At 44.0% G+C, this 12,594-nt stretch overlaps 1 protein-coding gene across 1 annotated transcript in view; it reads right to left on the minus strand.

Moving 5' to 3' along the window:
• LOC144817666 (sphingomyelin phosphodiesterase 5-like) overlaps nucleotides 1-12,594 on the minus strand; it is an 84,570-nt gene that overhangs the window by 29,009 nt on the left and 42,967 nt on the right. Inside the window, exon 4 of the mRNA XM_078674396.1 lies at nucleotides 4,171-4,311. Coding sequence (XP_078530522.1) covers nucleotides 4,171-4,311 — 141 coding nt within the window. The remainder of the gene's footprint in view (nucleotides 1-4,170; nucleotides 4,312-12,594) is intronic.

Consider the following 12,594-nt stretch of genomic DNA (forward strand, 5'->3'; position numbering starts at 1 on the left):
GGATCAGTGTGTGTGTGTGTGGGGGGGGGTCAATGTGCATGTATGTTTAGGGGTCAGAGTGTGCATGTGTAGGGGTCAGAGTGTGCATGTGTGGGGGATCAGAGTGTGTGTGTGTGTGTGGGGGGGGTCAATGTGCATGTATGTGTAGGGGTCAGAGTGTGCATGTGTGGGGGATCAGTGTGTGTGTGTGTGGGGGGGGTCAATGTGCATGTATGTTTTGGGGTCAGAGTGTGCATGTGTAGGGGTCAGAGTGTGCATGTGTGGGGGATCGGAGTGTGTGTGTGTGGGAGGGTCAGAGTGTGTGTGTGTGGGAGGGTCAGAGTGTGCATGTGTGGGAGGATCGGAGTGTGTGTGTGTGGGAGGGTCAGAGTGTGCATGTGTGGGGGATCGGAGTGTGTGTGTGTGGGAGGGTCAGAGTGTGTGTGTGTGGGAGGGTCAGAGTGTGCATGTGTGGGAGGATCGGAGTGTGTGTGTCTGGGGGTCAATGTGCATGTATGTGTAGGGGTCAGAGTGTGCGCGTGTGGGGGATCAGAGTGTGTGTGGGGGGTCAATGTGCATGTATGTGTAGGGGTCAGAGTGTGCATTTGTGGGGGATCAGAGTGTATGTGTCTGGGGGTCAATGTGCATGTATGTGTAGGGGTCAGAGTGTGCGCGTGTGGGGGATCAGAGTGTGTGTGTGTGGGGTCAATGTGCATGTATGTGTAGGGGTCAGAGTGCGCATGTGTAGGGGTCAGAGTGTGCATGTGTGGGGGATCAGAGTGTGTGTGTGTGGGGGGGGTCAATGTGCATGTATGTGTAGGGGTCAGAGTGTGCATGTGTGGGGATCAGTGTGTGTGTGTGTGGGGGGGGGTCAATGTGCATGTATGTTTAGGGGTCAGAGTGTGCATGTGTAGGGGTCAGAGTGTGCATGTATGGGGGATCAGAGTGTGTGTGTGTGGGGGGGGTCAATGTGCATGTATGTGTAGGGGTCAGAGTGTGCATGTGTGGGGGATCAGTGTGTGTGTGTGTGTGGGGGGGGTCAATGTGCATGTATGTTTTGGGGTCAGAGTGTGCATGTGTAGGGGTCAGAGTGTGCATGTGTGGGGGATCGGAGTGTGTGCGTGTGGGAGGGTCAGAGTGTGTGTGTGTGAGAGGGTCAGAGTGTGCATGTGTGGGAGGATCGGAGTGTGTGTGTGTGGGAGGGTCAGAGTGTGCATGTGTGGGGGTTCGGAGTGTGTGTGTGTGGGAGGGTCAGAGTGTGTGTGTGTGGGAGGGTCAGAGTGTGCATGTGTGGGAGGATCGGAGTGTGTGTGTGTGTGTGAGGGGCCCAGAGTGCACATATGTGTGTGGGTGAGAGAGGGGTTGGAGCTTAGAAGATCCTAGAAGAAGCTTGGGAGTTGGCAGGAGGTACACAGAGACAGCCAACCAGAAGAAGCCAGGCCCTGGTTGCAATGAACACAGGTATTGTTCATAATGTGTTTGATGTATAGTGGAAAAACATTCTACTGGGTGCCTAGGGTGGTGTATAGGAAGTGGGAGGAGAGTGACAGGAAGGTTGTACAACACTCCAGAAGCTCAGAGTGTGATGGTGTCTACGGTGTGGCAAGAGTGTGACAGGAAGGTTGTACCAAATTCTGGTAGCTTGGAGTGTGATGGTGTCTAGAATGTGGTAAGAGAGTGACAGAAAGGTTGAACCACATTCTGGTAGCTTGGAGTGTGATGGTTTCTAGGGTGCAGTAGGAGTGTGAGAGGAAGGTTGTACCACATTTTGGAAGCTTGAGTGTGATGTGTCTAGGGTATGGTAAGAGAGTGAGAGGATGTTGTACCATATTCTGGTAGCTCGAGGTGTGATGGTGTTTAGGGTGTGGGTAGAGAGTGAGATGAAGGTTGTACCACATTCTGGTAGCTCAGAGTGTGATGTGTCTAAGGTGTGGTAAAAGAGTGGGAAGAAAGTTGTACCACAAACTAGTAACTTAGAGTGTGATGTGTCTAGGGTGTGGCAAAAGAGGGAGGAAGGTTGTACTGCATTCTGGTAGCTTGCAGTGTGATGGTGTCTATGGTGTGATATGACAGTGACAAAGTTGTACCACAGTCTGGTGGCTCGGAGCGTGTTGATGTCTAGGGTGTGGGAAGAGAGTGAGGAGCCTGTTGTACCACATTCTGGTAGCTTGGAGTGTGGTGCTGTCTAGGGTGTGGTAAGAGAGTGAGAGAAAGGTTGCACCATATTCTGGTAGCTCGGAATGTGGTGGTGTATAGAGTATTGTAGGAGAGTGGGAGGAACTTTGTGTTACATTCTGGTAGCTCAGAGCATGATGGTTTTTACGGTGTGGCACAAGAGTGAGAGGAAGGCTGCACCGCACTCCAGTAGCTATGAGTGTGATGGTGTCTAGGGTGTGGTAGGAGAGTGAGAAAAAGGTTGTACCACATTTAGCTAGCTCAGAATGTGATGGTATCTAGCGTATTGTAAGAGAGAGGGAGGAGATTTGTACCACATTCTGGTAGCTCAGAGTGTGAGGGTGTGTATGGTGTGTTAAATTGAGAGGGAGATTTTACCACAATCTGGTAGATAAGAACATGGTAGTTCCTGGGGTGTGGTAACAGAGTGAGACACAATATGTTGATCTGTGCATTTGTGCTATGTGTGCAAAATTTACCATGCAGTACTTTGTGAATAAATAACAATCGTACTTTCCATTGTTGTTTATTGTTTCAAATTTTTCCATTCCCTATTATACTCTTTGTATACATCATGGGACCACTCTCTCTTTGTACCTGTAGCTACCCAGGTGCCAGCGACTAGTTTGGGTGTACCCATTTACTATAACGTACAACATTTTAGCAGCTCAGAGTGGGATGGTATCTGGGGTGTGGTAAGGGAGTGAGAGGAAGGTTGTACCAGATTCTGGTAGCTCAGGTGTGATTTGTCTATGGTGTGGTAAAAGAGTGACAGGAAGGTTGTACTGCATTCTGGGTGCTTGCAGTGTGAAGGTGTCTATGGTGTGGCACAAAAGTGACAATGTTGTACCACAGTCTGGTGGTTCTGAGCGTGTTGATGTCTAGGGTATGGGAAGAGAGTGAGGGGCCAGTTGTATCACATATTGGTAGCTTGGAATGTGATGGTATCAGGGTGTGGTAGAAGAGTGGGAGGAAGGTTGTACCACATTCTGGTAGCTTGGAATGTGATGTGTCTAGCGTGTGGTAAAAGAGTGAGAGGAAGGTTGTACTGCATTCTGGTAGCTTGCAGTGTGAAGGTGTCTACGGTGTGGTACAACAGTGACAGAGTTGTACCACAGTCTGGTGGCTCGCAGCGTGTTGATGTTTAGGGTGTGGGAAGAGAGTGAGGGGCCAGTTGAACCATATTCTGGTAGTTCAGAGCATGATGGTTTCTACAGTGTGGCATGAGAGTGAGAGGAAGGCTGCACCACACTCCAGTAACTCGGAGTGTGATGGTGTCTAGGTGGAGTAGGAGAGTGAAAGATTGTGCCACATTCAGGTAGCTCCAAATGTGATGGTGTCTGGCGTATTGTAAGAGAGTGGGAGGAAGTTTGTGCCACATTCTGGTAGCTCGGACCATGATGGTTTCTAAGGTGTGGCACGAGAGTGAGAGGAAGGCTGCACCACACTCCAGTACCTCAGTGTGTGATGGGGTCTATGGTGTGGTAGGAGAGTGAGAGAAAGGTTGTACCACATTCCGGTAGCTCAGAGTATAATATTGTCTAAGGTTTGGTAAAAGAGTGAGTGGATGGTTGTACTTCACTCTGGTAGCTCAGAGTGTGATGGTGTCTACAGTGTGGTAAGAGATTTAGAGGAAGGTGGTACCACTTTCTGGTAGCTCAGAGGGTGATGGTGTTAAGGATGTGGTAAGAGTGACAGGAAGGTTGTACCACATGTTGGTAGCTCGGAGTGGGATGGTGTCTATGGTGTGGCTTGACAGTGACAATGTTGTACCACAGTCTCATGGCTTGGAGCATGTTGATAACTACGGTGTGGAAGAATCGAGAGAGGAAGGTTGTACCACATTTTGGTAGCTTGGAATGTGATGGTGAATGGGTATGGTAAGAGAGTGGGAGGGAGGTTGTGCCACATTCTGATAGCTGAGAGTGTGATACTGTCTAGGGTGTGGTAAGAGTGTGAGTGAAAGGTTGTACCACATTCTAGTAGTTCAGTGTGGTGGTTATCCTGAAGCCTCACCCGTAGAGCAGTTATCGAAGTTGAAATCTCCACAAAGGACGTCGAAGGCGACGAGGTCAGTGGGGGATGTGTTCTTCTCCTGGAAATCGGTGATCCACGTGAGCAGAGTTGTGAGCTGGGCACAGCGTATGTGACCATCCGCTGAGGAGAGAAGAGGGTGGTGCACTGAAAATTACCATTGATAAAACCAATACTGAAGCCCACAACATCTTAAAGGGAACGTAACAATCTCATGTCAATGACAACATGAGGTACCATAGGGTCACCCTTACTTCATCTACAAGTGAGCTGCACTCATTCCTGCTTCCTGGAGGAACACACTGCTGCCCACAGTGGAACCAGACTCAGTGCTACACACTGCAACCCATAGTGGTGTTAAAGATTGGAGGGATTTGTTAGCATGAGCTGAAAGCCATTTCGTATTTGGCAGCCCTTTTAGGTAGCCATGTGCTCGCCATGTGCTGTTTCCCTCTTCAGAGCCTTGCACATGCTCAGAAGGGCCTAACTAGTAGAATGCACCTGCTCCTAGTATACAACTGTCAGGCTATTTTGCTGTAGTATGGAGAAGTAACTCTCCTCCCACTTTGTTGAGCAAGCAGATCTTGCATGCCCATATTAGGCATTTTGCATTCTTACATGTGCCAGGACCTCCCCTTATTCTTATGCTGACTTTGTAACCCTAAGCATATATAAGGCCCCCTGTTTTCTGTACTCCTTAGACTGCCTAATTCAGTTGCTAAGGCTTCTGTGTGACGTAGTCTCCCTCATTTGAGGTTAATAAAGATGTTACTTTTATATTTCAGCTTCTGTGCCAATTTCTTCTTTGTTGGTTTAAAAGGGCCAAGTATCAGTGAGACCCCTGAGAAGGTTTCTATTTTCTTCAAATGGCTCTCCAACGTGGACCTCATCAGAGAAGTGGCTATCCAAGGTAGTGATCTTGTCAGGAGACAAGAATCTACTGAGGAGGGCAGGCTAGGATTCTACTAAGGAGGTACTCTGTGCACGGAGATTCTGGGGATTCTCTGTCTCTGCAGCCCAGTATATTTCTGATCTTCCTGATTTTGATCCTCCACATGTTTACCGCTCCTGACTGAGAACCTTTTTGGCATGAGCATTTTAAAAAACGACCGTTAGGTCATTCAGAACTTGGCAGTTAGAATTTGGACACCAAGTGATTGGTAAGGGTTGTTTTGATGCAACACTTGCTGTTGGTTTTGATGCCTGGGATTGGTGAGGTAGTTTAGTAATGTTTACTGTGCCTTTGGATTTGTATGATTGGCCAATATTTGTATTTGGAATTTGTAATATATAAATTACAATTTATGGAGGCAGGTAATGAGGAGAATTTTCTCTGTTTTGAATTGATTTGAACGGCACATAGTACAAGAGTACCTTAAGTGCTACTGGTTATAATATTTGCATATGTTGCAATATTTTTGGCATGCCTGTTTCAAGCACACATCGAATAATGTGTTGCTTTTTTGAGGTACGATAGTGAGATGTGAAGTGAATTAGCCGGCTCCCCTAGAGGGAATACCAAAATAGATTTAGGTATAAAAACATATTTCTTCCTCTGTGATTCTGTATCCCCATGGAATTCAAATATGGACATAAAACAAACAAGGATCCTTTTCTGCGTACTTTTAAAAATGGAGATATGCAGAGCGATTTTTTGGTGTTCTGTCACCCAAAGCTAGTGAATTGAGTGTATTTTGGCTTCTTGGAAATAAAACAGTCTGTTGGGCTGTTTTTTGCAGTCTTTTGGAATACTATTGAGAAGCTCTTCTTGTAAATATGACTTACAACTAGTATTTACAAATGGTTTGGTTTAAGTACAGTCTGTTGGCTGTCCTTTTTTTCCTGTTCTAAGTGTTGATCTGTGGGTTAATCGTGTGCTGTAATGTCCATGTGGTTTGTGGTTTTCCCATTAGTACTTCTGTGAGTAAATAGCGAATGCGCTCTTTGTGAAATAATGGCTAGCCTTAAGCGCACTGTATTATGTGTTCTGAGTGTATGACCCCTTCTGTATATGTTTGGAATGAGCTCAATGTGTGTGTTTGTGTTTTTTTGCTGTCATCAGTCTGTTATGCAAAATGTCATTAAATTAATATTAAATAAAAATCCAGAAATGAACCATATGATATGCTAAATAACTACATGTTACTATTAAATTGATAAGAGTAAGCCACTATGCACATGTACAAACTGCTAATGCTTAAAAGATAAAATTAGAATTCACATTGAATAGGAATAAAATAGGCCTTAAAAACGAAATTGTGTGTTTTGCAATAAATAAACAATTATGAGATGTTACAACATTCTCCTTAGATACATTGTATTAGATATTAACAGGCAAACACATTATCTGAGTAAATTGGATGTTTCTGAACTAAACACACATTATAGAACTTGAAATGCCTCCGTTTTAAATAACTGTCACTGTGCTTACATTTCAACACTAAAAAAAGCTTTCCAATAGCTGTGTTTTAACTGCTGCTGAGCAGCAGCTGTCGTTTTGATTGTAGGCCACAGAGACACAGGAATGTTGACTTAGCTAGGATTTTGTTAGTGCGAACATGGTGTAAAACCCTGCATTTCACACTGATGTTTTAAAAAGTTACAAAAATCAGGTTCATTATTTTGGATAACAGGAACACATTTAAAGTAAGGATTTCCTTTCTTAAACCCTTTTTACATAAGCATATCCATGGTTCTGATGTTAAATAATGACTGTCCTTTTAAAAAGTGGTGCAAAATTTGCTATGTTTCAAGTTAGGCTTCTGTGCTTAGGCTTATGAATGAATGCGTCTAAATTTAATAGGCAAGGAATGAAGCTTGCTCTTCTTATGTGGATTTATCAAAATGATTGGTTTTATTATTTAAAAAAAAAAATTATAATAATTATGGGAAATAAATTATTAAAAAATAAGTGCTTTTAAATTCGTTTTTTTATATTTATGAAGCTTAATACTCATACTGTGACCTTCTAGCATCAAAATCTAATTTAAGATGTGTTGTACCGCATAATGAGGAAATTTGCATATGAAATATCACTCTGTGCAGGCATAAAAAACTCATTTTTATAAGGGTATACATGAGATATTTCTGATGTCCAATCTCTGGAATATCTAGAGAACATTCTGAGGATTCCTATTATGCAAAAAAAAGTATAGGATATTCATTTTTAAGTGCCCCAAATATCAAAGTCGAAATTGGGCAAAATTCACGAATTTAAAAACAAATTCTGCCATTCAGAGCAGCTTTTAAACTGCCTTAGGCGTCAGTAAATTCATACATTTAGGTACAATACAAATAGCCGACCTTTATATTGTTGGAAAAGTCTGCTGCACACTGCTTATAATTAAAAATATGTATCAAAAACCAGCAGAAGTTATTCTCTTAACTCTAAACTGACAAACAGGGGAAGGGGTCTGCATTCCAGCTTTCTGTCTTAAGGGTGACTTTGAATTAGGGAACCGCATGGGAACCTTTGCATACAGAATAGGACAGCTGGGAAGATTTAAAAGTCAGTTCTATATTTAGAAGCCTGGCAAGGCTCCCAGAGCAAGGTCTGCTTTGACATTTTGACATCTGAAACTTTTTGAAAGATAAGATGGCAGCGCAGGGAAAGAAGGAGGAGTTGTGCTTATTTTTGTTGGCAAAAGCAAGTTTTTAATGCACTCATATGAATATAGCACAATACAATTGTATATGTGAGCTTGGCCATATATACAGCACTAATGTTTTTAGTTTGGCGCTTACTAGGGCTGAGCCAATGGGATTTATTTTGACTTCATTTGCCCTTATATTACAACTAGTATACTTACTAAAGGGATTTGAGGTTGGGTATTCGTGTTTTTAGCTTCAACGTACTATGTACCTCCTATAACTTTGTTTATGCCCAGTTGCTACAAATAGGGGTTGATAGTGTTGACAGAAGTGAAACCTGTTTCATGTTTCCTACTGTCAAAATGGGAGAAGGATGTTGGCTCCTCTATAAATTAAGGGTATGAAAAATGTATGTTACTCTCTCCTTTTCTTAATATTATTTTAGCCTATCTAAGCTGTCTGTGAAATAGCAATGAGACATTTAATTGGCTATTCAGTAATACTGTTTTAAACATTGTTAGCATTAATAAAATGAATAAGTATATATGTTATGTTACTGCCAATCCTGTTTGATGAAATTATGACAGGATCAGTAGTCTAGATTGCTATTCCCTTATTTTAATCTTTAAGGGGATCTAGATGTGGGTAGTTTTTGTTCTACAAGTCTTAAGTTGTTAACACCATTATTGTATGTTATTCTCATGCTACATAGTTTTGTACGGGCATCGCTAGTTTTTATTAGCTAGTCCGTATAAATAAGCTGACAGTCCTTATTAGAGCTGATGTTGCATAGTTTGGATCATGAAAAGCAGAATGCAGGGAAGATGCCCATGTGATCCTTAGCAGGAAATGTTTTGAAGGAAATATTGTTTTATAGATAAGAAACCCTGTTCAATTAGCAGTTTTAGATTTTCCTGCTGCTCCTATAATATGAGAGCATGGTCCTAAGCGTACCATGTAGGTGCTTTAATTAAGAAGAATCATTTTAGAAGTGTCTGCAGTCCTGTACAAGTAATGTAAAGTTAATGAGCAAAAGTGTAGAATATTTTCTTTCTTGAGGGTTTTCAGATTAGTAGACATGAATACACCAATGTAAGGATTGAGGGTATGTCTGTGTTGTTTTTCTCTTTTCCTCTGAGTTTAGTAAATGAACACAGACTTCCTTGGCTGCTTGAGATTGGGTGATGTATTACTCTGGTCAGTTCACCAAAGAGTTTCTTTTATACTTGCCAATAGGTCTAGGCTGTTGTTTTTTTACTCTCAGATAGATGAAGTGGTTCTTGGGTGCCTTGCTAATATATGGGGCGTCCCAAGACTAGGAAGTATTCTGAGACTATCCTCTATTGATAGACTGTTTCTGTGCCTTGTCTAAAGACCTGTTGTTCTGTCCACCAATAGATATTTGCTGCCGTACAACCATTGCCAGAGGGGCCCGGACATCAGATTCAGCCTGGGGAGGCAGCGTCAGCACCAGTCCAGCTTGAAGCCAAAGTGAAGGTAACCAGCACAGGCTGCTGGCAACTAGGACCTCAGTGAAGGCGGAAGCCCTGAAATGAATTGTGTACCACTGCCACTGTCTTGGGCGAAAGACGGGGTCACAAACCAGAAATGGGAAATTGTGGATCAAGTTTTTGATACCCAGCTGAGAGTCAAAAACCGACCAGAATGGCGAGGAAGCTTTGCTTGAGGTCACCCCTTTTGAAACAAGGGTTGCTTCAGAGATCCCAGCATCAGGCCTCTGAATCCTGGTCCTAAAGTGAATGCAAGTTTGCTCCTTTGTTTGTTGGTCATGAGATACCTGGGTATACTGGATGCAATGTGTGGCCCCAACGAATGAGCAGTGCACCAGCAGAGCAATACAGGAGTTAGGGAAGGACTTGAGTGTAGGGTATAGGTGCTGTGTCTCTGGTGCCTGTTAGATTGAAGTGAAGAAAACTGGTGCACTGCCTGAGACACTGGACAGGATCGCGAAGAGCATTTGCCCTGGTGGGTGACTGCCCTATCCTGAAAGAAGAGACTTTTCCCTTGAAACTGGGCTGTGATTCTTGAGTTGCGAGTTGTGCAGCTCCACCGCGGAAACAACAAGAGCCTGCCTGTGAGGCTCAAATAGACACAGGGAGAAGACTCCCCTCTGGATTGGTTGTACAGCGGCTTCAATTTCCCCAAGGACTTCTTCTTTTTGTCAATAATGTACCCCTTTGGATGTCCCATTTTTAAGGAGGAGCAGCCCTTTGTCCTAATTCCTATGACCCTGTGTGGTGCTCCTGGTCCCTTGGAGCCAGGATTGTTTTTGTAATAATCTGTTTAGTTGCTTTAATATTTGCATTAGTTATATTTATTATGCACGGAAAAAAAATTCTGAGCAATTGAAAAATTTGACTTTGCCCTTTCCTTGAATTTATTAAATTGATGTTCTAGCCCTCATAAAAGGAAAATGGACAAGTATAGTGAAATTTTTTATTAGAGATGTCCTGAAAATGTTTTTACTAGACGGTTTTGGGATTTGCTTTAGCTTGGGACTAGAAAATGATAATTCTGTTTGTAATAGTGGTCATTACGCTCTCCTGCTAACTGTATGTTAGTTATGACCCGATGCTCCGTTCTCTTTGTATTCCTGCTTCTACCTCATATGTACCCGCTTAATGAAATGTTTAGAATGGAAAATGCCCACCTAGCAATGAATTAGGATATTGATAAATTTATGAAAATTAATGTGCAAATATTTTCCGTGTTCCTACTGGATCATAGGAATGTCTTTAGCTTATGCTAAAAGAACCATCTGTTAAAGATTGGACGGATTTGTTAGTATGAGCTGAAAGCCATTTCGTATTTGGCAGCCCTTTTAGGTAGCCAGGTGCTCGCCATGTGCGGTTTCCCTCTTCAGAGCCTTGCACATGCTCAGAAGGGCCTAGCAAGTAGAATGCACCTGCTCCTAGTATAGAACTGTCAGGCTATTTTGCTGTAGTATGGAGAAGTAACTCTCCTCCCACTTTGTTGAGTAAGCAGATCTTGCATGCCCATATTGGGCATTTTGCATGCTTACATGTGCCAGGACCTCCCCTTGGTCTTACGCTGACTATTAAGCATATATGAGGCCTCGGTTTTCTGTACTCTTTAGACTGCCTCATTCATTTGCTAAGGGTTCTGTATGACGTAGTCTCCCTCATTTGAGGTTATTAAAGATGTTACTTTTATATTACAGCTTCTGTGCCAATTTCTTCTTTGTTGGTTTAAAAGGACCAGGTATCAGTGGGACTCCTGAGAAGGTATCTATTTTCTTCCGTTTAACCAGACTCCGTGCTACACACTGCAACCCACAGTCGAACCAGACTCAGTGCTACACACTGCAACCCACAGTGGAACCAGACTCCGTGCTACACACTGCAACCCACAGTAGAACCAGACTCAGAGCTACACACTGCAACCTATAGTGGAACCAGACTCATGCTTACATGTGCCAGGACCTCCCCTTGGTCTTACGCTGACTATTAAGCACATATGAGGCCTCTGTTTTCTGTACTCTTTAGACTGCCTCATTCATTTGCTAAGGGTTCTGTATGACGTAGTCTCCCTCATTTGAGGGTATTAAAGATGTTACTTTTATATTACAGCTTCTGTGCCAATTTCTTCTTTGTTGGTTTAAAAGGACCAGGTATCAGTGGGACTCCTGAGAAGGTATCTATTTTCTTCCGTGGAACCAGACTCCGTGCTACACACTGCAACCCACAGTCGAACCAGACTCAGTGCTACACACTGCAACCCACAGTGGAACCAGACTCCGTGCTACACACTGCAACCCACAGTGGAACCAGACTCAGTGCTACACACTGCAACCCACAGTGGAACCAGACTCAGTACTACACACTGCAACCCACAGTAGAACCAGACTCAGAGCTACACACTGCAACCCACAGTGGAACCAGGCTCAGTGCTACACACTGCAACCTATAGTGGAACCAGACTCAGTACTACACACTGCAACCCACAGTAGAACCAGACTCAGAGCTACACACTGCAACCTATAGTGGAACCAGACTCGAACCAGACTCAGAGCTACACACTGCAACCCACAGTGAAACCAGGCTCAGTGCTACACACTGCAACCTATAGTGGAACCAGACTCAGTACTACACTCTGCAACCCACAGTAGAACCAGACTCAGAGCTACACACTGCAACCCACAGTGGAACCACACTCCCTGCTACACACTGCAACCCACAGTGGAACCAAACTCACTGCTACACACTGGAACCCACAGTGGAATCAGACTCCGTGCTACACACTCCAAGCCACAGTGGAACCAGGATCAGTCCTGCACACTGCAAGCCATAGTGGAACCATACTCACTGCTACACACTGCAAACTGAACTGGAATCAAACTCACTGTTACACACTGCTACCCACAGTGGAACCACACTCACTGCTACCCCCAGTGGAACCACAATCGCTGCTACACACTGCAACCCACAGTGGAACCAGACTCAGTGCTACACACTGCAACTCACAGTGGAACCAGACTCAGTGCTACACACTGCAACTTACAGTGAAACCAGACTCAGTGCTACACACTGCAACTCACAGTGAAACCAGACTCAGTGCTACACACTGCAACCCACAGTGGAAACAGACTCCGTGCTACATACTGCAAGCCATAGTGGAACCATACTCACTGCTACACACTGCAAACTGAACTGGAATCAAACTCACTGTTACACACTGCTACCCACAGTGGAACCACACTCACTGCTACACACTGCTACCCCCAGTGGAACCACAATCGCTGCTACACACTGCAACCCACAGTGGAACCAGACT

Source organism: Lissotriton helveticus, chromosome 2_1 (genome assembly GCF_964261635.1).
Source record: "Lissotriton helveticus chromosome 2_1, aLisHel1.1, whole genome shotgun sequence".
NCBI lineage: Eukaryota > Metazoa > Chordata > Amphibia > Caudata > Salamandridae > Lissotriton > Lissotriton helveticus.